The sequence below is a fragment of the Lacerta agilis genome, chromosome 8, assembly GCF_009819535.1.
Source record: "Lacerta agilis isolate rLacAgi1 chromosome 8, rLacAgi1.pri, whole genome shotgun sequence".
In the NCBI taxonomy this organism is placed as follows: domain Eukaryota; kingdom Metazoa; phylum Chordata; class Lepidosauria; order Squamata; family Lacertidae; genus Lacerta; species Lacerta agilis.
The window spans coordinates 36,321,523-36,348,972 of record NC_046319.1 but is presented as its reverse complement, the minus strand read 5'-3'; the positions used below and the strand labels follow the sequence as shown (position 1 = coordinate 36,348,972).

The 27,450-nt window shown below is 48.4% G+C and overlaps 1 protein-coding gene across 7 annotated transcripts in view; it reads left to right on the top strand.

Annotated features, from left to right (window-relative positions):
• The window catches only part of GSE1 (Gse1 coiled-coil protein), a 385,949-nt gene that overhangs the window by 311,904 nt on the left and 46,595 nt on the right, over positions 1-27,450 (top strand). For 5 of the 7 annotated variants that reach the window (XM_033156928.1, XM_033156934.1, XM_033156930.1 and 2 more), the window contains one exon: positions 15,675-15,893. The exons of 1 other annotated variant lie outside the window; for it this stretch is intronic. In XM_033156928.1, the coding sequence (XP_033012819.1) occupies positions 15,675-15,893 (219 nt within the window). Of the gene's footprint in view, positions 1-2,692; positions 2,797-15,674; positions 15,894-27,450 lie in introns of those variants that run through there. One more of the 7 variants, XM_033156933.1, reaches the window with a different exon arrangement.

Below are 27,450 nucleotides of genomic sequence, written 5' to 3'. Positions count from 1 at the left end.
GGTAGTTCCTCTGTCTTCCAGTTTTTAGCTATCTACCCCCCCCCCAATTGAATTTGGCGGGGTGACCTGCCATCTTATCCCACCCCAATTTGAGAGAGATGTGCATATGGTTTTTGGGTTTGTTTGTTTTCTTGTTTCTTGTATTTCTTACCCACTTCTCACTCATAATATCCTAGGACAGGATGCATAAATACATAAAATATAAATACATTGAAATAAATAAAACAAAAAAATTAATGAATATTCAGCAAACCATAAAACCACCACAATAAAAGTATGAAGCAGATACAGCTTGTAATGAGAAATCCTCATCATGAGCCACACACTGTGGACCTCTGAGGGCCACATATATGTTGCCTCTGAATACCTGTTGCTGGGAATCACAAATGGGGAGAGTTTCTGTGGCAGTCAGATCCTGTTTCTGGGCATTCCATTTAGGGCATGTGGTTGGCTTTTGTGAGAACGGGATGCTGCACTACTAGATGGTCCTTTGGCCTGAGCCAGCAGGACTCTACTTATGCTCTTAAGCAGTTCCTTGGCTGCTGATTGCCTTACCCAAACCAGCAGAGGAGATGCTCCTTCAGATGTGCCCATCTGTTGCTGCTGCAGTCCGCACGCTTTTTTATTATTATTATTTAACAAGATCTTGCACAATTGGCTGTATGAATCTCTGAATGCTCTGCCATTGTTTCATGAGTGGTTTGGGCTGGGCTTCCCCAAGCCCAATAGCATTTTTTTTTTAATGAACATAAATAAAGGAATACGAGGAACACTGTCTTAGTATGTCACAAGTTGTGCAGGCCTGTTTGAAGTGAGAAATCAGCCAGGCTGAGCAATCCACGGCTTGTCCCCTTCCCGTTTGGCAAAGCTGCCTCCTGCCCAGCCAGCTACAGCTGCCTTTTGACCTGCAGGAGCATCTGGGAGTCACAAGGGAAGGTTTTGGCTGTCACTTCTGATGCCCCTCGCAGATGGCTGGAGGGCAGTGCAGGTCAAAGCCTCCATCCTGGACTGTAACCAGACACTCAGGCATGACTTCCAGGTCTCTTGGAAGACAGACCTGGAAGGCAGAAAAGGAAAGATGCCTCCCATCAGTCCAATGTCTGGTAAATCTAAAAAAATAGTTATTGCTTTAAAACGCATACGGCTCTCTCTCTCTCTCTCTCTCTCTCTCTCTCTCTCTCTCTGTGTGTGTGTGTGTGTGTGTGTAAAATCTTACTGCATGTCACTACTTAACTGAAGCCACAAGGCAGCTGCTTTGCTGGCACTTTGGAGTGGTAGGGGTGATGGCACTGGCTATGTCCTTGCCAGCTTTATACTTGCAGCTCCCAGTGATTGAGAACACAATGCAAGTGTGAACTGTTTGGGGTTGAATTTAGACACTCCTGCCTGTGGTTGGGTTGTGTGATTTGCTGGCTTTGGGGTCTCTGGCGGTCTGGTGGTTTAAGATGCTATGAAGACACTGCATTGCTATTTGAATTTGTAGCTTATTTGAATTATTATTATTACCATCAATATTTATTATTCTAGTTGTTGAAGAGTTCTGTGTAACTCAGAAGCTTGTGCACCAAGCACCATTAAAGAAGCAATGATGTATCTCTCTTATACTGAGTCCAAGGTTCCTATACATTTTAAAAGAATTATATCTAGGTGGAGTCTGTGGCACCTATTTACTCCTACATCAAGCTTGGGTGTGATGGGAGTCCTGTTTCTGTATGGTTCTTGCCTCCCTTTCAGGATGGATAAATTCTTTGATGCTTTGCTGAGAAGTGTCTGTCCCATATTCTGTTGTATGAAGCAAGTGGGGGGGGAGCCACACTGGCCACATCCTTCTGCCAGAGAGGACAGGATTAGCTCCAAAAGCCCATAACTATCAGGACCACCTCAATTCCTGTTATGCTTAAAACGTGGATTTTCCATGGGCAAGCCAAACTAAACTCCCGTTGACCCAACCCTGCTTTGGTTAGACACACTTCCAGTGATAAACCAGCCATAATATTCTAATGCAAATGAATCCCAAGGTAGAACTCTGATTATTTCTGGAAAGTGTGAAGCAGAATATGAACAAAAGTACCTCTGAGGATGTGCAGAGTGCTTTTTCTCTGCCCATTAAGTAATCCTTGTTCCTCTGTGCTGAGGATTGGTTGTGTGTAGAACTTGCAGGTGGGTGAGTGCTAGGCTCCATCTCTACCCTCTCTCTCTTTTTATGAATTATTCACTGCCTTGGGATCATAGTTGTAAAACGGCTGCTTCTCTATAAAACACACACACTCCTCCTCACTCACGCTCTCTTTAAAAAGCTTTGCCTAACTCTCAGTCCCCACAGCCTCAGCTGATCTCCATGCATTCTTCCTGGGTGGCTTAATTGAATGGGCATGATTCGATTAGCCCACAGAGCACTCTCACCGCACTGCCTTTTTGGAGGTGGGTGTCTCTCTGGCAGATTAATTGAATTCTGTTCCTTGAGAGGGGCTGGGCTTGTGCATGCTGGATGAGGGGAAGGGAGGGAAGGAGGGGGAGTTAGCCCTGCAGCCTCAAGCAGCTAAGTGCTGTTCCTGCTTGAGATAACGCTGCAGGGGAAAGAGCTTCTGTTATTTGGTTGAGAGGGTGGGGGAGAAAGAAGGCCAGGCTAGCAGCAGAAAGAGTGGAAATTGGCAGGCTGGCGTTCAAACAGCAGGGAAGGCCTCCCACAAAGCTGGTCCTTGGCTGATGGAAAGGATGTGCAACAGGGAAGAGGCGGGGGCAGGGAGAGGGGTGGTGTTCTGCTGGTCCCAGAAAACAAGTGAGAGCAAAAACTAGGTAAGTGGATGCCTTTTATTAGAATCAGATTCTTAAGTGGTGTGAAAGGAGGCAAGCTTTTTGAGTTACACTTAAATCTTCGTCTGGGCTTCTGTCCCTGCCTGTGACAGATAGAGAACAAAGTGCAATGTGGCTCAGCTAGTGCAAACACTTCTGTCTTGGTTCCCAAACATGAGGTTGTAGCCAGTCCTAGCCCTACCCAGAGTAGACCTTTTAAGGTCAATTGACACACCAAATGTAGGTTCATTCATTTTAGTGTCTCTGCTCTGAGTATATCTTAGCTGAATACAGCCCTTAGTTTCCTAGGCCAGGTTTGGGGATTGGTGAATTAGGCTCTGGGGACACGGACACACACACACACACACTTCATAGATTGAGAACTCAGCTGTGCTACAAAATTGAGTGTTTACCTTCAAGGAAAGATGGTTGACATCTGGGACCTTCATGAAATACAATTCTCCACCACTGTCCTACCCAGCAGAATTCTAAGGTCTGTTATGGGCATTAAAACAAAAACAAAAAAACTTTACCCCAGGAAAGTACATTTAAAAAGAAATCATAACTATAGCAGTGAACACTGTTAAGTGCCAGTGCATTAATTAGAAGCTTTCTATGATTTTGTTTTCCAAAAAAAGGATTTTTCTCAAAACTTTTTTATGCATTGGGGGAATCTTATGAAGCAGTAAAGGTAAAGGGACCCCTGACCATTAGGTCCAGTCGGCTGAGGGAGCTGGTGTACAGCTTCTGGGTCATGTGGCCAGCATGACTAAACCACTTCTGGTGAACCAGAGCACATGGAAACGCCGTTTATCTCCCCCCCCCCCAGAGCGGTACCTATTTATCTACTTGCACTTTGATGTGCTTTTGATCTGCTAGGTTGGCAGGAGCAGGGACTGAGCAACGGGAGCTCACCCTGTTGTGGGGATTTGAACCGCTGACCTTCTGATCGGCAAGCCCTAGGCTCTGTGGTTTAGACCACAGCGCCACCCTCTGCAGGGAAGAATCATAGAACAATACTGGGGAAAGGAAGAAATAATGGGGGCAAGAGAAAAATGGGGAGGGGCAATGAGGAAGTCTGGAAGAGATGCTAATAACCAACAAAATTCTATCTGCTGCCCACCCTACTATGTCTTTCACCTGACAGCTATATCTTTAGCAGAAATGCTGTTTCATTTTCAGCAATTGAGAGCTAGTATCTTAAGCCTTTTAAAATAAAAAGCTTTAGAAGCCATGCCCCAAATGTTATTGCCTGGATATAGACCTGCAGATCCCTTCTCCCTACCTTGCCAATCTGTGTCTGACGCATCCCACTGTTTCTGTTTGTTCACCTTTCCTCCCTTTTCCTGGATTCTCAACTGTGCTTTCCCCCTCTGTTTCCATGGGCATCTCATAACATGTTTCCACTTACACACCGTGACAGCTTCAATTTTTGCACCTGGAGGACTTCTGAGATAGATAGTTTATCTGATGAAAGGGCTTTGTTCTGGATCCTTAGGATACCTGCAGGGGAGAGAATGGGTCCTGCTTGATTTTCTGAAACGAAAAAGAAGCAGCACCTAGTTCAGGCTGCTCACTCTATTTACCTTCTTGGGTGCAGCTGTTTCTGGGGTGGAGTGCAGCAGCAGTTTAACAAGCCCACAGTACAGAAAAAGAGGAATCTCAGTTGGCAAATGTAGTGCCATTGCCTGGGACAGGCATAGGCAACCTTCGGCTCTCCAGATGTTTTGGCCTACAACTCCCATTATCACTAGCTAACAGGACCAGTGGTCAGGGATGATGGGAATTGTAGTCCAAAACATCTGGAGAGCCGAAGGTTGCCTATGCCTGGCCTGGGAGCTGGTTTTGACACCTCTTGGTCTAAGGATAAACTGTGGATGGGTGGAAACAAAGCAGACAAACTGGTTCCTAGCTTTTTTTCCCAACAGGGTTTCGTGGAAAAGCATAGATGTGTCTTGGGTGGACATAACTTTGGTGCTTTGAGCAGAGGCTCTTGCCCGAGGCAGGGACTCGAAAGTGAGCTATTTTAGAAACTTTTGCTTGACTTGTAAATAGACTCGGGGAATTGCATACAGAGCCACTCTGTTTAAGAGCTTTTGTGAGAAACATTTTCCCATATTAAGAAACTCCTGGCATCACCAAAATCAGGACAGATGCTTGAGATTTGAGGATTTCTGAATTTTTTGAAAACAATAGGTCAAAAATAAAGGATTCCCTTTTGAATGAAAATATATTTAGCTGAGAAAAAAGATGAGCATTAAGAATATAAGAAGAGCCCTGCTGGATCTGGCCCACAGCCCATCTGGTCCAGCATCCTATTCTCACAGTAACCAAGCAGATGCTTGTAGGAAACCTGCAAACAGGACCTGAGCACAACAGTGCTCTCTTCACCTGTGATTCCAAGAAGCTGATACTGTATTCAGAGGCATATCACCTCTTGACAGTGGAGAGGGAACATAGCCAGCGTGACTAGTAGATAGGAAGGGAATGAGATGCCAGTGATATGAGTGAGTGCTACAGAATTTTCACTGCATGCAGCTCAGTCCTATGCATGTTTATCTGCAGAAACAAGCCTTGCAAGTGGAGAACAACATAGCCATTGTGACAGATAATCATTGATAGTCTTATCATTCCACACTGCATTTTGATCTCCCCCCGCACTCCCTTCCTGGATGCTTTTATCACACAGTACATCCCTATACCTGGGGATTCTGGAGGCAGCCTGGAGTGGAGCCATGGCACTCTCAAGGAGCAAGTAATTCCCATCACCTCCAGCGTTTTTATACTACATATTTTAGAACTGTATTTCAACCTGCTTGACTGTCACATGGTGCCCATCCCGGGAATTGTAGTCCTATGCAAGGGTTGAGGTTTATTTTCTACCTGCGAATTCTCCATTCGTCTATTAAACTGCAGTCCCCAAGGTAGAAGCTGTTATTTAACCCTGACCAAATAAGACATTTCTGAGCAGTTTTAGGTTTTGGTGTTCATGTAAGGGCTCCCCCCCCCCCAAAAAAAGTGCTGCAGGCTCCCCTTGCCCTTCTCAAGCTCTCTCCCTCCAACTTGTCCTCCAGTTGATGATTCAACCTTTTGCAAAAAGAGGTTGCATCACACTCTGCTTTCTGTTGCCCTCCTTGGGCTGAATGCCATTTCCGCGTCCAAGCTGGGGAACATGTTGGCAGCAGTGGAAAGAATGAGTGCATTATGAGGTGTCTCAGGCCACAGGGATCAGCTGAGCCTCATGAGCTGCTCTCTGCGTGAGCTGCTGCATCTCTGTGCGCATATGAGCATGCAGAGAGAGTGTCTGGGGCATTGGGAAGCCGCTCTGAGTCCCCCTGAGGGCAAGCTTGTTCCTGGGGAACACTGGAGACATGTCTTCACAGAGACGAGAGAGGGAGAGACCCCTGGTGCCCGTGGCACAGGGGCGTCCTGTATTTGTTCACAAACATTTCTTTCTCCAGTAATGAAAAATTACCAAGAAGGGGTGATTAGGAGATTCGGGCCTGCAGCTGAATTGGGGGGGTCCTGCTGAGCTCTGCTTTCCAAGGTATAATTATCCCAAAGGGGGTTGTCAAGGGGAAAAGGAGGGCTGGATTTGGCGCTTGAACAGGGACCTGCAGAAAATTCATCTGAGCTATTAACTAGTAATTACAGAGCACCAAAGTAGCAGGCCCAGAGCCTGGTGTCTGCAAAGCGCTGGAGATGAAAGGCAGCGGTAATTACGGAATCCGCAGGAGGCCAGCAGAGCACTGATAAGTAATGCTTCTTGAGCCGTTTATGGGAGGGGGGTTGGGGGGGACACACAGATACCATATTTAATGGAGTAGAAGAAGCTTGCTTTTTATACACGTTTTCAGAAGATACTTGTGTTGCCATCAGAACCATTTATCCTAGGATGGTGGTTGTGTGCTAAGGGAGACATAACTCAACAGATTGGTCTCTTTGAATAGGAGAACTGGCTGCCCATCGATTTTAGGAAAGTGGGAGACGGAGCAGGGGAGAGAGAAGGGCTCAGAAATATGTACACTTGGTTCTCCTTAAAGTTGTCCGAAAGGTGCATGGTTTTGCAAGGTCTTATCTCCATTTTAAAGATGGACAGCAAACTTACACTAAGCAGGAAATCCCGGGGTCAGTTTGCAGCAGTTTGGGAGATTGCTACAATGGCATCGTACTTTGATCTAAAGGAGTGGTGCATCTTATCCTGGCTGGCCCTGGATTCTTGTAACCAGGAGCATGAGGTTTCTCCCAGACTGCCCAACACATAGCAAAACAGGCAGCACAGTTTTCACAAGCTGTTTAGTCTTCTTAATTATCCATTTAGATAAAATGCTTGATGTCTTAAGTTTGAATTCAGACACTGCTGTTGACCTGACCTGTGCTCTGATTGTTCTGCAAAGGATTGGATGAGGGCAGAGGGCTGATTGCAAAGCAGGCTTGAAAGTCTTGCCCTTTGCCCTGGATGCTCTTCTCTATAGTCGCAGCAGTGTATTTAAAAGCAGAGGGGGTGGGGAGGGTGCCGATTGTGGTTACTCAGAGGAGAGAGAGTGAAGGGCAATCTGTACATGCTCAAATGCATACATGTTTATATACTCTAGTATTTTTGTGTTTTTTTTAAGTATATATATATCTTTTTAAAAAGGTTGCAGCTAAAGCCTGATTGCAAAGATAATAGTCAATGGTTGTTTTACACAAGACAATGATTTTGAGGAGCTAGAACAATCTCCAAAGAGTTGTATAGGAACCGACTCTGTTCCCAGACACACACCCCTGCTTTCCTTGTCTGGCAACAAAGTGAGAGAGTCTCTGCCCATGTGCACACTAGCTCTTTGTATCACTGACCTGCATGCACAGCTTTTATTCCCAGCTGTTACTGGAATTAATTTACATGAGCCTGATCGTGTAGGCAAGAGCCCTGTCAGTGGCTGAGAGCGCCTGATTTAATAGATGCTTGTATAATGAGGGCAGAACAGAAGAGGCCAAGATCAAGTTCAGTGTCTCCCAGGGTTGTGGGGTGGGTAAAGGGAGGGCGAAGGTGGTCACAGCAAAGTTTAATTGACACTGAAGTGCCCCCTCCTTTCCCACTGACAGGCCTGGTCAGGTGGCTGCCTCTCAGCAATCTCCATCCAGATATATACCGGTACATCATCTCTGTCTGCAGAGCATGGCCTCTCTGCCACTCTGGCTCTTCTATCAATTAACTGCAGTGCCCCATATCTCCTGCCCAAAATGAAAGCACCTCTGGGCATCCAGGGGTGGGGGTGTTTTGTTTGCTTTTAACATGGGCACACTTTGTGTGGAATCAGATTGCTCCTTTCAGAATTTGCCATCTCAGCACAAACTACATTGCTAAAGCTCCCTGCCCATGTGGCTGCAGATAAAGAACAGCCCTGCGGTGTAGACAGCAGAACATCTGCAGCATGGAAGACACAGCTTGTGTATAGCCTACAGGAGCTTGTAAAATAAATTCTGGGAGCCACAGAAAGCTGACACAGCCAAGTTAACGCAAGTCAAGCATTTCTTCATAGGTTTGCTTATTTTGTATAATCTGTGCACTCCTGTTCATCGCAGGGAAAAGGGGGGAGGCTGCCACGACCCTGAATCCCCCCCACACACACACACTGAACAGAGGTAATCCTGCTCAGACATCTTCTCTGACATCTAAGGTTTTGCTAGGCATTATATTGGGAAACCTGCAAGTCTTGAGGCCTAGAAACCAGTCTTGAATCCTAGGAGCTTGATTAAAAGAGACAAGATGAAAGGTGTGATTGTCAAGATGTTGAGTTCCGTGCCTAATGGGCAATGCAGTGGCTGTATGGCAGTTGCAGGTTACACAAAGCCCCAAGTGGCTGAAGTGGGGGAGATGGATACCGGAAGCCACTAGTCATTTTGCAGCTTTTGCCAAACCAGTGACCTCCAAATGTCTTTGGCAACAAGTCCCATCGGGCCCAGCTAGCAAGGCCCAGCCAGAGTTCCATGTGGGAAAGGATTGCTTATTAAACCATTCTGAGAATTGTAGCTCTGTGAGAGGAATAGAGGCTTCCTAACAACTCTCAGCACCTATAAAAACAACAACAACAACAACAACAACAACAACACCCTACAGCTCCCAGAATTCCTTGCGGAATTTGCTATGACTGTTTAAAGTGGTATCAGAATGTTATAAATGTATAAATGCAGCCTTTGTGGCCATCTCCACCATCTCCCTACTCTGGATTTCATTACGGAATCATTGGTTGTTGTGGTGGAGGTGGGTTTTTGTTTTTGTTTTTTTAAAGGCAGGCGGGTTTGGTTTTGCTATTCTGGAAACATTGCAGAGTAAGGGCATGCAGATGACCTGTCAATAGTTTAAAGGCAATGTGTATACAGTATATATGCTTTCCAACACTGCTGGAACAGTGTTGCAAAGCAATATTCATAACTTTGTTAACAAGTTTCTGCAGTCTGACGACCTTCATGTCACTATTTTCAAAAGGAAGGTTTGACAGGAAGCGGTGGAGGCTGGTCCATTAAGGTGAATAGGGTGCTGCCCCACCAAGGTCAGGCAGCCCCCACCTCCCTGATCTCTTACTTCTAACCAGTCCATGGGGTGTCACTGCCTACCAGCCTCCTCCTCCTTAGCCTCAGTGCTGCCCTTGTAGAATTCATTAGGGAGGAGGAGGACAAAACTAGAATTACTCTGCCTGTCATTGGCTCAGGTGCCACCTACTGTTGAGCTCCCTGCCTTCTGCCTACCAGTTCAAAGGGGCACTGGCCACCACTGCTAGTAAATGAACATTTCCCTTCCTGTTCACTTTGGAAGCTGCCTCATACTGAGTCAGACCACTGGTCCTTCTAGCTCAGTGTTGTCTACACCGACTGGCAGTGGCTCTCCTGGGTCTCTGGCAAGGAGGTTTTCCCAACCAGGTCTTGAGATTCCCAAGACTGACCCTGGGACTTTCTGCACAGAAGGCAGATGTTCTACTTCTGAGATTAGGGTGCATCCCAAAGTGCTCCTGTGAAAGGCCTCTTTGGTTGTGAACATTTCTGCATCCCGGAAATACTCCAGGAAATGAGCGTCTTTAGGGAAGAGAAAGGCTGGACTGGATGAATCCCCAACCGGAAGTAAGATTGCCGGAAAAAATATCAACAACCTCAGATATGCTGATGATACTACCTTGATGGCAGAAAGTGAGGAAGAATTGAAGAACCTTTTAATGAGGGTGAAAGAAGAGAGCGCAAAATATGGTCTGAAGCTCAACATCAAAAAAACTAAGATCATGGCCACTGGTCCCATCACCTCCTGGCAAATAGAAGGGGAAGAAATGGAGGCAGTGAGAGATTTCACTTTCTTGGGTTCCATGATCACTGCAGATGGTGACAGCAGTCACGAAATCAGAAGACGCCTGCTTCTTGGAAGAAAAGCAATGACAAACCTAGACAGCATCTTAAAAAGCAAAGACATCACCTTGCCGACAAAGGTCCGTATAGTTAAAGCTATGGTTTTCCCAGTAGTAATGTACGGAAGTGAGAGCTGGACCATAAAGAAGGCTGATCGCCGTAGAATTGATGCTTTTGAATTATGGTGCTGGAGGAGACTCTTGAGAGTCCCGTGGACTGCAAGAAGATCAAACCTATCCATTCTCAAAGAAATCAGCCCTGAGCACTCACTAGAAGGACAGATCCTGAAGTTGAGGCTCCAGTACTTTGGCCACCTCATGAGAAGAGAAGACTCCCTAGAAAAGACCCTGATGTTGGGAAAGATGGAGGGCACAAGGAGAAGGGGACGACAGAGGATGAGATGGTTGGACAGTGTTCTTGAAGCTACTAACATGAGTTTGGCCAAACTGCGAGAGGCAGTGAAGGATAGGCGTGCCTGCCGTGCTCTGGTCCATGGGGTCACGAAGAGTCGGACACGACTGAACGACTGAACAACAACAAGGGAAGAGAAAGTTTGCAGTTGTGTTGCTGTTTTGCTGTATGAACATTACGGAAGAAAAGCTACCCCTCGGTGACCCAGTGTGTTGGCCGTATCGCTGATCCACAGTGAGAAATAAGTCCTGAGGATTTGCTTCATTTGCTTTGGGATGTGATCTTTTAGATGCAAGGGGGGAAAGAGTCCCTTTGCCTGTGTCCTCTCCATCTCCCTCCTCTGTTTGCCTCCCCTGCGTCACAGTCCCGTGCCAGGGGGACCCTCCCACCCCTCACCCTGCAACACAAGCTGAAGAGCGATGCTAATTTTAGCCATGCTAATGAAGTTGCTCATTTGAAATTCTATTTTAAGTGACCCGACATCAGCAGTGCCTGTTTTTCAAAGGCGGGAGCCTGCTGCGGCTCTGACATTCTGGTGCCGGGATGGTGAAGAGCATCATAAGGCTTGTGGGGCAGGAGGGGGGAGCGCTTTGCGTGTAGAATGGTGCCAGAGAGGGAGTTTAGGAAGAGACGCTCTGCCTAGGAGATCCCAAGCACCCACCTCTAGGTGCCCCAGATCTGAAGCAGCATATGGGGATACAGTAGGTATGAGCTTTGTTAGCGAATGGGGATGGTTTATGGGAGAAAAGCCTACAATCTAGAGAGATTGCCTGGGTGGGGTGTGGGCACTGTGCTGGGATATGGGGTGGAAGCCAGACCAGGCCAGTATACTTTCCATGGACAGTTGTGACTGCCCCTGACCCCATTTAAAATTGACTTAAGATTGCAGAGAGTGGGGATATCACCTGGTTTGAAGACTCATTACAGAAGTGCTAATTAAGGGACCCCTACAGCCTGCAAGGTGCATGTGCTTCTGTTCCCCCTCCCCTCACCCACCTAGCTTCACAGCTGACAGGGACCAACTCTGGCCGAGTGGCCATTGCAGGAGTCTCTTTATGCCTTTTCTCAGAATGCTTCCCATGGTCTGATTCCTCCCCTTTTAACTGTGGAAGTGATGAAGCAATGGGGTAGTGTATTTCAGGGCATAAGTAGCAAGGTCTCTCTCTCTCTCTCTCTCTCTCTCTCTCTCTCTCTCTCTCTCTCTCTCTCTGTGTGTGTGTGTGTGTGTGTGTGTGTGTTTCCTGAGACAGTTCCAAGTGCCTGAAGGGTTTTCTCTCTGTTCCTTCTTCCATTCCCCAAGAAGCATAGTCCTAGGGCAGGGGTGTCACAGCCCACATTCAGCACTGGAGAGGTTAGGGGAGAGCATGGCTTTCTTGTAAGGCAGCCCTTCAGCTGAGCATTCATTCGGTTCCTGCTAATTCCTGCTAACTCCTTGTAGGCTAAAGGGGTTCGCTCGATAATCTACCATTTGCGCTCTGCCTTTGGCAGTGCAGAGGACATGGAAGGGGGTCAGCCTCCTGAATCAATGCAGACTTGGTTGCAGTCAATAGATAGGGGAGGACCTGCACTGGGCACAGGCAGACATGGGTGCTGCAGATCATGTGAGGCTGCCTTATCCCTGACCAGCTGCTTCGCCCAGAGACAGCAGCTTGCTTTCTGCAGGCAGTTGCTATTTGATTGACGTTGGAGCTGCATCCAGGCAAAGGCAGTTCTGTATTAAAAACAGAGATCTATCAGAGGCCAAGGCAGGACGGTGTGTGCCCCCCTGCATATTCTTTAGAAAAATCATCATCACAAATAACCATAAATTGTGCAAATGTGTCTCTGTTAGCTGATATTGCACAATTTCCTTCTATTTCCAAAAGATACCAAAAATAGGAAGAAAGTTTAAGCCTTCATGCCCTTTCATTAGCTGGGGCAGCTCCCTGGCTCCTGTGATTTCACCAGCGCAGCCTGTGTCTCCGACCTGTTCACTACAGCTCATGAGGGCTAGGAAGAATTTTAATGACTGCTGAGATACTGTGGCACAAACTCATTTTTGCAGTCATGTGATGCAATTTTAAGTGCATGGGAGCATCGCAGCTGCCCTGACTTCAGCCTCCACTACTATCTTTTCTTTGCCGCAATAGTTTCCTTCAGTTCCAGCAAGATCCCCTTCACCAGCAGTGTTCACAGTTCTTGTGTCTCTCCCTCCTCTGAGATTCCTTTGGTCAAAGTGTTTATCTAGGGAGGGGATGAGGCGACCAAGTCAGGTCTCCAGATGCCAGATATGTGTGCATAGACTTGAATACACAGGGCATTGATGCACATAGAGTCATTTCTTTTACTTGCAGTTTCTTTTCATTTTGCCTAATGGCCCAAGAGCCAAACAGTGCTAGTCTGTTTTTAGGGCTCTGGTGTGCCAACAGAGTGTCTTGGACTCTGCAAGTGTACTGGTCCACCCAAGAGACCATGGAAATCATGGTTTCAGAGCACATGGCAGCACAATCCCTTGAACACATACACACAATATGGCACCTACTGGTTTGGCGCGTTGCCTCCTTCCCTTCTACCTTAACATGGCTACGCTAGGCGGCATCAGCATGCTGTCCCACACCAAAGCTTCCTGAGCTGCCCAGCATGCTCTCTGAACCCCTTAATGCCCTGCAGAAACTGCACCCTCAAGCCAGCCTCTCTTCACTCTAACTTTTCCTTCCATTCTCTGTAAACAGATGGGGAAACCCTGAGCTACCCTCAGGCCCGGACCATGTCAGTGCTTTGATTTCCTTAACACAGTTCTTCTTCGCAGGAGATGGGGGGGGGAGTGATGCTTGTAGATGCCTGTGCTGTGGCGGCCTTTGATTTATTTCTTCTGGGTTCTCTCCCCCTCCCCCGCCTCCCCCTTTTCTATTTCGGGGGGGGGGGCGTTCTGAAAAGGTTCAGGGCTTTTTGTGTGCGCGCAGGCAGATTGTTCCTGGCAACTTGCGGCTCTCTTGCCTCCGGCTGAGATCCTGTGAACAGCTCTTTTTAAGCTTCAACCTTTTTCTTCTTGGGTTCTTTTACTAATCTGCCTGAGAGAGAGAAAGAAAGGTGTGTGTGTGTGTGTGTGTGTGTGTGTGTGTGTTCAGGGTGGGGTAGAGGGAGAGAGCTCTTTGTGTCCAAGCCAGGGAGAGAGTGTGGCTGTCAAAAGAAGCAGATATTGCAAGCTTCCATCTTCTTGACATTTTCTCTCAGGGGATGTAGCCACTGAGATTTTTCTTATCCCTTCAGTCCTGCCCTGCACATCCTTTCTACTGAGAAAGTCTGCAGAACCCTAGACACCCATGAGACAACAGTCAATGGGTCTAGGGGCAGGAGGGCTCTGTTTGGCCTACCAATGCTGCCCTCAAGCCCATGTATTTATGTGCATACCTGAGATTGACATTTTCCCTTTGTGTTTTCAATTAGAATATGCCTAGATCCTCCTTCGCCAAGCCGGGGCCCTCCATAATGTTTGGACTGCAACTCCCATCAGCCCCAACTGGCACACTTGTGCTTGACTGGGGCTGATGGGAGTTGTAGTCACATCTGTGCTGGCTGGGGCTAGTGGGATTTGTATTCTTACAGCCTCTAGAGGGCAGCCTAGACAAACTGGATCCGAAGGGATGACCACATAGTTCCTGGCTTGTACTGAATCTACACCAGGAATGCACAGGAGATAGATTAGGATCTTTTGGGACAGATCTCTGAACAGTGTGCAGTAGATTGGCAAGGATTTCTGACCTACCAGTTATTAAACGATAGCAGCAGGAAAATGACTCCCATCATCACTGCCTTAAATTATACTGCTGAAATGGAGAAAAGGCCAGGAGTGGATTGTGTGTGTGTGTGTGTGTGTGTGTGTGTGTAAGCGGAAGAACTGTGGGTTCAGTTCTGTTCCAGTACTCCAGCACAAATTCCTGGGCTCAGAATTCTTGAATTTGAACGGCAAGTCTTTTTGTACCAGGCTCTACTTGGTGGATCTCAAGAGATCTAGAAAAGAGAGATCCTACAAACAAGCCTGAAGGCTACCTATCACAGATCTACACCAGTGGATCTATTATGATGAGGTGTGTCAGAGAGAGAGAGAGAACGGGGGAAAGAGAGAGACAAAATGAATCCCTGCTGCAACAATTTCTGCTGGGGTGGAGTTGTTTCTCATTGCCCCTGGTGGTGTGCTCCACCTTGTCCCAGAGGGGAATCTCTCCCCCCCCCCCCCGTGATCTGTTTGCTTATACTGCATTTTTGGGTATATGGCGGTGTGCTAGCCTGCAGGTATGAAGCAGATCTAGCATAAGTTAGGGTCCTGTAATTGGCTCTGCAAATGAATGGGTGAGTGTCTTTTGATTTGAGTCCCAGAACAAAGGTTTAGGGCAGAGCTTTCCAAACTGTGTGTTGCAACACGTTAGTATGTCGGCTGCAGCGTGTAGTGTGTGTCACACAAACGCTTCCCGTGCTCCTCCCGGGCCTGGAAAGGGGTTGATTTAATCTGGTTTGCTAGTGAAATTGAATTAGTGTGTTGCAAAATGATGCAGATCTAAAGAGTGTGTCACAAACATGAAAAGTTAGGAAAGCTCTGGTTTATGGTGTGCTGCTCCATTCTTCTCCCAGCTTTCCCTTTCTTCCAATAAAGCAAAGAGATGTGCTAATTTAATACAGTAGTTTATTTGAGCAGCCTTCCACCACTGCTTTACCACTGCAAAAATTTAGCACATTTTCTCCTGGACAGGGTAGGAAACAATAGGTTACCCTAGATGCCATGTGTGTATAAACACAGTAGCACAAATAACCCTTGGATTTCCTGTCCAGCTCCACTCCTTCAGTTCTCTGTCCACCTACCTTCTGTCTTCCGCAACTGCAAAAATTTGCCGATGTAAAGCCTTTGGGGGCTCCCCCAGTAGGTAGATGCAGAGTGCTCTGGGGTAGCCATAATTGCCACCTCTCCTCTGTACTCCAGCCCATCACCCTTGTCTGGTCCTGTCCCAACCGTTTATCCCTGCGTGTTATATTCCAGTGCCAGGTTTGACTCTCTCTGGGATGATGTGACTTGATTCCTTCTCTCCCAGTGACATCAATTCTTCTTTTCATTGTTTCAGGCATGAGCCATGAGCCAAAGTCACCTTCTCTAGGAATGCTTTCAACAGCGACCCGGACCACCGCCACCGTCAGCCCCCTGACCCCATCTCCTCTCAATGCCTCCCTTGTGCCCAGTGGCAGCCCGGCAGCCAACAGCACTTTGTCAGTCCAGTCCGCACCCTCTTCCAGCTTTGCCGCCGCCCTGCGCAAGCTTGCCAAACAGGCTGAGGAACCCAGAGGTAAGAGCGAGGGCAGGGGTGGCCCTTTGGCCTGGATGAAGTAGAGGGGAGCCAGCACGGGGGCGCAGAGGAAGGACACTTTTTGAAGAGATGGGAGGGATCCCAGACACCACCCACACCTCAAGTTCCATGACTCAGCTCCTTGAAGGATGTAGCCCAGGCTACTCCAGTGTCTCCCCTTTTGTGCACCTGTTTCCCCCTGCTCGGCTCTTTCCCTTCCCTTTATTGCACTTCTCAGTCCCTACTTCTCACAATTGGAAAAATAGAAAAGCAATGTTTTATGTCACTCAGATTTAAAAACAAATTGTCAAACATGCAGTGTATTCAAGATACTAAAATCCATTTCACTGGTGTAGCTGTAGGAAAGTAAACCTGAAGGCTGCAATTAAAAAATATAGCTGTCCTCATGTTTGAAGAGTGGGAACATCCAGAGGCCTCACTCCAGAAAAAATGCAGTGCATGCATGTATTGGGGAAATGGACATCTGCATTCATGGGAAGAGGAGTGCATATGGAACGTTAGTTTTTAAGCTGCCTTGTATGTATACCTGCCATTCTATCAGACAGGGCCATTTTTTTCTGTCAAAGCTGCTTGTGGTTATTCATCCAACTGGTCAGAGTGTTCACAGGTATTATTGAGCTCCTGTGGAAAAGCCCTTTTGGCTCCCAACATTACTCATTACTCTTGCTCTCATTCACACATACACACCAGATGTCTTGTTTGCCTAGATAGCAACCTAATAGCTGTCAGGGTGGTTTTTGCCAAACTAAGAGCTAATGGGTCTTTTTTGTAAGATATTCCCCCCACCCCGAAATCATATTTCAGAAACTCCAAGCACTTTAGCAGACTTTCTCTTGCCACCTTCCACTAAAACTCAAGTGCTTTCTGTAAACTACGGCTGGGTTGGCATTTATGCAGTGCTAAGAGAGTTGGATGATGTCTTGAGCACAGAAGCAACCTACCGTACTTAGAGGGACCAAGAGCAGGTGATGGCAGAGCTAGCGAAAGACATCACAGGTGGTCAAGTGAGTCATGGAGAACTAGGCAGAGATGGAGAGAGTGAAGTGGCAGCAAGGGAGAATGAATTCAGTCTTATTGGATAGATTTGAAGGATGAAAATAGAGAGAGAGGCTGGGCCATAAAGCAAGTTCTGTGACACCACTTCATCAGCTGCAGAAAGTTTGACACCTTTCTTCTCAACGTCTCTCATCTGATCACCCCTCATTTTACACACTGGTGTGTTTTTCCAGATTATCAGCCCTTGTAGCAGATTGCCCACAAAAGTAGTCTCCCCTTCCATCTTGTCATGTAATCTGTTGGTCTTTGATGCCATCACACTCGAGACCTTTGTTAGACCAGGCGCCATGGTCTTTCCCCCTGGCTTGCCTATTTCCATAGTCTCCCACTGGGGGAAGCGGAGGAGAATTTCCTGTTGCAAACCTAGCATCTTCTTTGCCTGGAGATGGAGCGGGGAGCAGCTGAACTGTTTGTACTGTCTATAGAACCTTCAGCATCTACTTCTGGAAGAAAGTAAAGATTCAGGGGCCTGAATTCCCAGTTCAGGGCTAAGAATTGCCTGAAGTGTGGCTGTTTTCATGGAGCAGAAAGGGGAAGCCATGTGGGCTTGGCATTTCTCAAGTGCCGAAGCCTCCTGGGTAATGGCCCAGTCGCTCATGCGGCCAGCCCGCTTCTGTCCACAGCCAGCCTCTGACACCCCGCCTTCCTCTTCCCGCTAAAGCTCTCGTTTTATTTTTAGCCGTCGGATTTTGTTCTCTTTCCCCCTGCCGCTTGACGGGCTAATGTCTTTCCTCAGCATTGTATCTCGAGGGGGCAGTTTAAAAATTCAATTCAGACGGAGTAATCCAAATGCCATATCATTTGCTGTACCCCGAGAGAAAGTCTGGAGCGAGAGCAAGCGCAGGAAAGAGTCCGTCCTTTCCCCCGCAAATAGGCCTCATCGCCGCTGCCATGCTTCATTGAAATTTTATTTTTCCTAAGGCTCCTAAATGTGTTCTTTCACCATCCAAAGCTCCCCCGCTAAATAACAAAGTCAGCGGCTGCTGGGTGCCAGTATGGTGAAATGCACATCTGAATATTTTTCTCTTTAATGGGCTATTTAGCGGGAGCCTGGCTGAAGGCGGGCGCCTTGAAGCCAGCAGGAGGAGGTGGAGGTAGGAATTAGTGAAGCAGCAGAGGGAGGCCTGGTTGGAGCAAGGCAGTGGCAGGGGGGCAAAGACGGGAAGAGAAGGCTTTTTACTAGCACAGGCAGGGAACAGTGCAGCATATCAAGCCCTGGGCTTTATTTCCTTTTCATTTCAATGATTGCCTGCCTTGAATTTATGAGTCCCAATAGCAAAGGTCTTCACTTCCCCACCAAAAAGCCATGTGGATGGGGCTTGTAGTCCAAAACATTTGGAGGACTCCTAACCGCAGTTGTTGTGCTCTGTAGTGCTTTGAATACCAGTTGCTGAAAACCACAGGTGGAGAGAGTGATGCAGTTCTCAGATCCCACTTCCAGGCTTCCCACTGAGGCATCTGGGTGGCCACTGTGAGCACAGGATGCTGTGCTATATGGGCCAGTGACCTGATCCAGCAGGGTTCTTGTGTTATTATGGCAGGTTAGCGAAGACTGGCTTCCTCTGAATAGCAGCAACAACTCTCTAAGGTCCCAGGTGGGGACAGTCTTTCTCATCACTTTGTCCTTTTAACTGAAAGGGTTTTATCCAGTGCTCCTTCTACTCAGAGTAGACCCATCAGAATTAATGGACATATCTAACTTAGGTTCCTTAATTTCCACAAGCCTCCTCTGAGTAGACTTTGGCTGGATATAACCCAAAATGTCAGATACTGAATCTGGGAATTTTTTGCATGCTTTACAAAAGGTGCTTTACTGCTGTGTGTTCCTTTCTGAAAGTTTGAACCCCAACCTGGCTTTAAGAGAATGCAACCTTCAGATATGTATTATGGAGCGCTGTTCTGCTCACAGAGAGTTAAAAAGACAGATGTTTAGCTGCTGCGTCACAGTTCATAGATCAGTGTGAATAAAGGCAGAGAACAAGGACCAACCCTCAACCTTACACTGTCTTGTTGTGTTGCCAATGTTAATTGATCAGGAGTAACCTCTGTGCCTGGTTCTCTTTGGGTGTACCTATGACTGATTGCCCTCTTGCCTTTCCTGAAAGTTACATGGGGCCCCAGGAAGATCACCTGTGACCCATGGGGTTCCCTAAGAGAACGACACAGTTTCCACAAGGGCCTTGTTCTCCCACAGCTCTTGCCAGTTAGAAGACTCAGTCGTTGGTCCCAAAATCCTGGGATCAGGCCCACAGTGGAGACAGATCCATTAGGACAAACAGGGCACTGCCTCTCTAACCACAGTCTGCCCTCAGCCAGCATTCCACATTCCTGCTCTCCTACCTCCAACCAGCCTTGGGATTGGCACCGCCTGGCAGCTTCCTCCTCCTCCTTAGTCTCATCATTGCCCTTTGTAGAACTCAGCCAGGTTGCAGGGTTTAGTTGCCTCTGCCTGTTGGCCTTCCTGCCTTCCACCTGCCAGCTGCAATGGGCACCAGTCACCACTGCTTAAATCTCCAGTAGCTGGACAGGTGGTGGCAGCTCCCAGGAGGGAAGGAATAAGAGAGTGATTCTTAGTGGCCTCTGTAAGGAGCATGGCTCACTGCTGTGATGCCAGCAGCTGCACGCGCAAGCCTTCCATTCTCCTTTGACATTATGGGTTTGGTTGCTGGGGCCACCTGGAGAAGCAGATCCCTCCCTGACCCTGCTGTAGGTCAACCATGAGCCAGCCGCTTTCCACTGAGGGTTTTGGAGACTGTTTTGGCACCAGAGCAGGTCGCAGTAGCTGCTTTGTTATTCCGCTGTGTCTGTTCCTTTCAGAAAGTGCTTCCTTTAAACAGAGGTTTCATTGTACACAGCAATTATCTAAATTGGAGCAGAGGAGAGTGAGTCAATTAAGGCTGGCTACACAGCACTGCTTGGTGCTTTTCATGCAGGTGAGCACATTTGTAGTCCCAAGGTGGGCGAATAGCTGTGTTCGCAGTTCAGAGAACAACCTGGAAGCTTCCAGGAACTGAGTGCATCCTTTGGAGGCTGCTGACTGTCATCCAGAGAGGTGGCTGCTACCTTGCAGTGGGGGAAGAAGAGACCAAGCAGCTCCAAACAAGCAGTAGTTAATTCCTCACATTCCAGGGCCACATTCACACCTTTTCTTCAAAGCATCAAGGGAGCTGTAGTTTGTTAAGGGTGCTGAGAGTTTTTAGGAGATTCCAATTCCTTTCACAGGAAATGTAGCTGGGGGGCAGAGGACTGACAGACAGGGGACATCCTTAACAAACTATAGCTCTCAGGATTTTTTGTGGGGGGAGCATTGACTGTTTAAAGTGGAATCAATAGTGCTTTAAATGAACTGTGTGATCCTTCCTCCTGTCCCCATCTATGGAGGGGTATGTATATGCTGAGGATGGTTTACTCAAAGGTGAAAGACATGTACTCTGCACATGCTTTGAGACACTCTCTCATTGAGGCTCCATGTGCTTCGGGGCTTCTGGTTCTGAGCACTAGATAAGAGGAAGTGATGCCCCTTTCAGAAGGGAGGAACAGTGAAGGGAGTTTTGAGCTAAGAGAGGGTGAAACAGGCCATTCTAATCAGGCAGCAGAACGCTTTGAGCAGATGCAAGGTAGGTTTTAAACAGAGGTAGAGAATGCATTATTGTGGTTGAAATTGCTACTCCTTTCTGCATAGAGCGTTAATCACTGAAGTCTCCAATCTGGATAATGGGAACAGCTTCCTTCTCCTTCCCCCTCCACCCAAAGGGGAAATCAATTTGCGAAACGCTATAGATTAGAAGATGCCTTACCCTTCCTGCCATCTCTTCCCTCCCTCCTTTCCCCCATTTTCTCTACCATGTAGTGTTCCTCGCCCGCCCGCCCGCCCTTCATTTTTCCCTCCTGCTGCTTTGCTGCTTAGCCCGTCAAAAGCGACTTTAGTGGATTTTTGACATTGATTTCCTGATGCTCGGATCTCCTCTCCAGCTCTAATTCCTCTTTGCAAATGCAGTCTTTTTTTTTTTTTTGTTCTCCTTTGCAAGCTATATACAAATATCTGCCCCAGCAAAATATGGTTGATAATGAAAAGCTGTGCAGAGTTTTTCTTCTCCGTTGATTTAGATTTTAGCTGCTGCATAACTTGATTGTTTAACAAAAAGAAAAATGGAAAAAAAAATCCCTTTGCTGTCTTCGGAGTTCTCCGCCTGTCTGGCTCCTGGAGATGAATCAGCTTGGAGATGCTTAATAGGAGATTATATTGGGAAGCGTTTAGGGAGAATGGGCAGGCGTGAAGTGTAAAACAAGGGAGTGTGCAGGCTTTCTTAGTGGTGGCCAGAGCCGTCTCATTCATAGGGGCAGGTGGCGCGGTGCACCAGGGCGCCAGGCCCCCCAGGGGCGCCCCCGCGAGCCCGCCGGCATACCGGGCGCCCCCTCCCCAACCTGCCCCCGCCCCTATGGGGCGGGGGATGAGGGGCCTGGCACTGCAAGCCAGCCACCCTCCGGAGCCCCAGCTGGAGCGCTGGGAAGGGCGCGCAAAGCCCCGCGCTGCTTCACCGCCACGTCCATCATCCCCCGAGGGGCGGCCAGCGCGGGAGGGAGGTGGGCGAGTGGGGGATGAGGGGCGTGGCGCTGCAAGCCGGCCACCCTCCGGAGCCCCAGCTGGAGCGCTGGGAAGGGCGCGCAAAGCTCCGCGCCGCTCCAGCGCCACGCCCCTCATCCCCCGCTCGCCCGCCTCCCTCCCGCGCTGGCCGCCCCTCGGGGGATGATGGACGTGGCGTTGGAGCAGCGCGGGGCTTTGCGCGCCCTTCCCAGCGCTCCAGCTGGGGCTCCGGAGGGTGGCCGGCTTGCAGCGCCACGCCCCTCATCCCCCGCTCGCCCACCTCACTCCCGCGCTGGCCGCCCCTCGGGGGATGATGGACGTGGCGCTGGAGCAGCGTAGGGCTTTGCGCGCCCTTCCCAGCGCTCCAGCTGGGGCGCCGGAGGGTGGCCGGCTTGCAGCGCCACGCCCCCATCCCCCGCTCGCCCACCCCCCCCCCGAGGGGCGGCCAGCGCGGGAGGGGGGTGGGCGGAGAGGCGGCCCACCGGGGGCGCCGAGGGATCGTCGCGCCAGGGCGCACGATCCCTTTGAGACGGCCCTGGTGGTGGCGGTGGCATTGTTGGCCTGTGTGTGGCATGGAAGGGCGGAGCACAGCAGTGGTGAGGTCAGTGCTGTATGGATGCACAGGTTGATCCAGTCTGGATTTTCCCTGAGTGTGTTCACAGGACCCTTTCTCCAGGTAAGCTGCAGTGACGCTAGTGATGAGAGGGCGAGTCCTCAGCTCTTCCCACCACATCAGGTACTACTGAAGTGGGACTGCTTTGCATGCAAAACACCATAATGAAGCACCTTGGGGGATTTTTAATGTGGCAAAGATCCAGAGGTTGGCCTCTGAGGGTCCTTCTCTGTGGATAATTGGTTGCATCCAAGTAAGGCCACATCCACACCATACATTTAAGGCACTGTGATACCACTTTAAACAGTCATGGCTTCCCCCAAAGAATCCCAGGAGCCATTGCTTGTTAAGGATGTTAAGAGTTTTTAAGAGACCCCTATTCCTTTCACAGAGCTACAGTTCTGAAGTGGTTTAACAATCCCTCTTCACAGCTAATTTTGGGAATTGTAGTTCTGTGAAGAGAAATAACTCTCAGCACCCTTAACAAACAGCAGCTCCCAGCGAGGCGACCCAGGCCGGCCCGGCGGTTGGAGCCCCGCTACCGCTAAGCGGGGCTCCGGTGAGGCGCGGGAAGAGCGTCCCGCGCCTTGGGCTCCCCAGCGGGCCCGCTAAGGCTCCGAACCCTTCCCTCGCTCCCCCTGTAAAGGGGGAGTGGGGGTGAAGGGACTACGGAGCCGGGCCATTAGGGGACATGCCCCAACTGGGTCGGCGAAGCGGCGACCGCCGCCCGCGGTGAGCGACATCGTTCTCCCTGCAGAGGAAAAAAATAAGGAAGCCCGGTGGCTGTGAGTACAGGATTGGACTTATTTTTCGTATTTAACGATCCGGGAGGTATTATGGAAAGGAAGCCTGCCTCCCTCCCTTCGGTGGAAAGAAAATAACGGTTTCGAGAGACTGCTGTTACAGTGATGGTTATAAAGTACTGATTTTTTGACAAGTGAGACTATTTAGACCTCCCTTTGGGGGAGCAAGACGGTGGAGAATATCTCTCTTTAAAATTATGTCTTTGAGCCCTGGCTCCAGGGAAAATGGCTGCGAAAGCTTGAGATTGAGTGGAAAACTACTGGCATCAAGATGGAAAAATATTGAAATTGAAACTGAAATTTGATACCTATGCCCGCTTCTGCCATGCTGGGTTTCGTTTTTGAGTTGGTTATGAACCATGGATTGACTGATGAACAAAGGATTACTTTTTTGAGCCTGGAACTGCTTAACCAGAAATTGGTGATATTGAACCGGGATATGGCAGAAAAGGTACTTCCCACAGAGGAGACTTTTCAGGACATGGCTGCAATGGAAGAGAGCCTTGGCAAAGAGCTGAAGGGGATGATTGAAGAACAGAGCAAAATGGCTTGGTGACTCCGGAAAAAAGAAACGTCCTTTGGGGGTGGCAGACCCAGGACGGGGAAGATAAAAGAAGAATGGAACATTGAATCAGAGAAGCTGGAAGAAGATGATCTGCGTACCCTGATGCTCTATGCAAGGACTGTTGTGGACTTTGTCTGGATCTGTGGACTTATAAGAAAAGAGGACAATTTGAGGAGTGGTTCCGGAGTAAGACGGAAAAGGAAAATGGTTAGAACGGGGATAGGGTGAATTGTATTAAGGGTAAAGTAAAAACGGTTTATTACGGTACCCTGAAGCCGGTGTGTCAAGATTTTAAGTTTTTGAACTAGAAAAGGGATACTTTGATTTCTTTTTATTAGCAGCAGTTTAAGGGAAAGAAGATGTCTGTTATGATTTGATTTAAGAATAATATGTTAAGATATGGAGTTTTGTTATTAATTACTATGAAGTTATAATATGATCTGATTTTAGTTAAGTTAAGAAGTGGAATATTATTGTAAACTAAAAAATAAGATTTTAAGAAGAATGTTTAGTTTTGAATTTTTAAATGAATTTAATTTTTAGAATGTGAAGTTATTAAAGTAGAATCTGGAATTGGAACCGAAGGAGAGAAGGCAGGGGAAGTCAACTGTAATGATTCAACCAAGAAATTTTTTTTTTTTTGTATTTAAACAAGAAGAAGAATCGTTGGTATGTTTGTATCTGTTTAGTTTTAGTTGTGGTGGGTAAGTGTTGGGTGAATGTTGGTGAAGGTGTTGGATTGTTCTTTGTTATGGAAAAACCAATAAATTCTTTATAAAAATAAATAAATGCATAGTGTGCATAGTGTGAATGCGGCCTAAGTCTTATTCAAGACCATTGTGTTGCCAGTGCATTTTGAGCACATGGTTTGCTCCTGGGGTGTTGCTGTGATGTGAGAGTAATAAGACAGAAGCAAAATATGAGATAGAGACATTGCACATACCTCTGTAAATCAAGAAATCTTTAATAAAAAAATACATTTTTTAAAAAATCGAAAAGCCATATTGAGGTTATAACCTCTATTTAGGGCCAACTAAAATGTCATATTTTGGCGAGTGAGCTTTAGAGCAGAGATTGGGAAACCTGTGGCCCTCCAGATGTTGTTGGACTCCATCTCCTATCAGCCCCAGCAAGCATTGCCCCGGCTGTCAGGGACGATGGGATTTGGAGTGTAGCAACATGAAGAGCACCACAGGTCCCACACCCCTGCTTTGGCGTCTTTGGGAACTCTTCTTCATACTGGAGAATAGGCAGAATGGAGAACAAGGAGTTGGCAAGAGAGAAGATAAAAAGATGGGGAAATCTTGACACTCAATGTCTGCAGTTTGGAGTTGTCTGCAGAATGTGCTGAGGTGCTTCCAGATTGTCACACTATTACAGAGCCCTCACACATTTGGGTAATTGCCAAAAAAGAGTGCACCTTTACCACCCACCCACATACCGGTACATCTCAAAATAAATAGCAATGGCTAAATAGTACTCTTGTGCCACAAATTTGTTTCTCTACCGCCAACATCACCTGCCAACCCCTGGCCCTACCGGCTGACTTTCTGCTGCTGGAAAAATGCAACAGACCAATGGTGGTGTCTGTAGAATAACTGCAACATTGTATACCTTCTGCTCACATTTTGTGAGAATTGATTGATTGCACTTGTATCCTATCTTTTTCTCTAAGGAGCTCAAGGTGGCATACATGGTTCTCCCCAGGGGCGTCGCTGGGGAGGGGCGGTGGGGGCGGTACGCCCCCAGTGACAGGGTGAGCAGCGGCGGGTGGGGGTGACAAGCGGCGGCCCCTCCCGCCACTCCCACGCGCCGCTGCGCCCTCCGTCACCCCAGGAGCAGCAGCACACGGATGGGGTGCTGCCGCCGCTTTTTTTTCGGCGGGGGGGGGGTCGACCAGCGAGGGGGGGTGTCACGCTTGTCACCCCCTCATCGCTGGTCACCACCCCCCGCCGAAAAAAACCGCGGGGGGGGCCGGCAAAGGAAGCAGAGCAGGCGCGTTTAAGCGCCGCTCTGCTTCCTTTTCCCCTTTCCGCTGCTTTTTTTCGGCGGGGGGGGGTGACCAGTGAGGAGGGGGTGACAAGCGTGACCCCCCTCGCTGGTCGGGCCCCCCCCCGCCGAAAAAAGCGGGCGGAAAGCCTGGAAAGGAAGCAGAGCAGGCGCGTTTAAGCGCCGCTCTGCTTCTTTTCCAGGCTTTCCGCCCGCTTTTTTTTGGCGGGGGGGGGGCCGACCAGCGAGGGGGGGTCACGCTTCTCACCCCCTCCTCGCTGGTCACCACCCCCTGCCGAAAAAAAGCCTCGGAAAGGGGGAAATCCCCCCTTTCTGCATACACGTGAGTCGTGACGTCATGATGACGTCACGACGCACGCGTCGTGCCCCTCCCCCAGGGGGGTGCCTCTGCGCTGCCGCCGCCCCCAGCAGCGCAGAGGCTAGCGACGCCACTGGTTCTCCCCCTCCTTATTTAATCCCCATAACAACCCTGTGAGGTAGACTAGGCTGAAGCAGTGATTGGCCAAGCTCACCCAGTGATCTTCATGGCCATGAACCCCGGTCTCCCAGATCCTAATATCCCAACACTCTAACCATTCGCCCATGCGGATGTTAAGGGAACAGGTCAGGCCAATGTGATGTATGCAAATGAGGGAGAAAAAAGGTATTTTGATATGTGCTGTGCCTGTCTGCCTGCTTTTCTCCCACACAGCTGATACTTGCCTCTGAGATGTGCTGCTTTCAGATTTGCTAAGGATGCCCTCAAGGTCCCAGGCTGGGTCCAAAGAGTTTAGCTTGAGCAGGAAGAACCACCCGACCTTTTTGATGAGGGATATTTCCCCCCTCTCCTTGTCAATATGAAACACGACTTTGAGACGGGAGAAAACAAGAGCTAACCAGGGGTGCGCATCCAGCGGGGATTAGAGTGGCATGGCTTTTTCCTTGCAATTTCATTCTCTTTCATCTCAAAAGGAAAGAAAGCCACACAGCCTCCGAACCAGCGGGGAGAGCGTGTGCGTGTGTGCGTGTCCATGCCAGCCAGGGCCTTCCAGAAACAGGAAGCTGCTTAACATATTTATTGATATCAAATGGATGTTAATTGAGTTCTTGGAGCTCCCAGATTCGATGCAGAGTTCAAAGCAGTTTTTGCTGTGCCTGGATGGGTGGCTGAGGGGAGTTTTGGAGGGAATGTGTTAAAAAGAAATTGGCCCCCAGGAAGAATAAGGTGATGGGGTGGGGGGGGGGAGGCAAGGAGCTAGAATGCCACCCTGCATGTGGGTTGAGGAAGCCAAAGAGATGATGCCTTTTGAGGGGGAGGCAATATCCAGGAATGCTTTAATTTTATTGAATGTTTGAAACCGTTTTGAGCAAAATGGGAAGCAAGAACTTTAATGCCAGGGGTTTTGGCAAGAGAGTGGGAGGGGGTAGCACAAACTACAAGTCTGTGGCTGTGTACACACCATACATTAAAATCACATTCCCAACAAAGAACCCTGGGAGCTGTAGTTTACCCCTCACAGAGCTACAATTACCAGCCCCCTTAAAAATACTACTGTACTTTAAAAATAACAAGTGCATGCAGCCTCTGTCCCCACTCCCAGTCAGTGGGATTCTGGACATACCGGTAACCTGCCAAAGCAACCTGGTTTTATATTTCACCTCTGTTTTTCCCCATCTGTAAAGTGGAACAGTAATGACCTGCTTCCCAGAAATAATGTGGACCAGAGAATAGTTGCATTTAAGGAATAAGAGCTTAACAGTTATTAATCTGGAGAAGGGAGAAGGGGGGGGGGACAGAGAGGAGTCTCAGTATGATGTAACTACACTACTTTGCTCATCACCTGCTAATTCTAGCTAGTGGGGAATTCAAAGTTCCTGCCATGGGTGGTCTGTTCTGGGAAGGGTCACATGGATTTCGTAGAAGC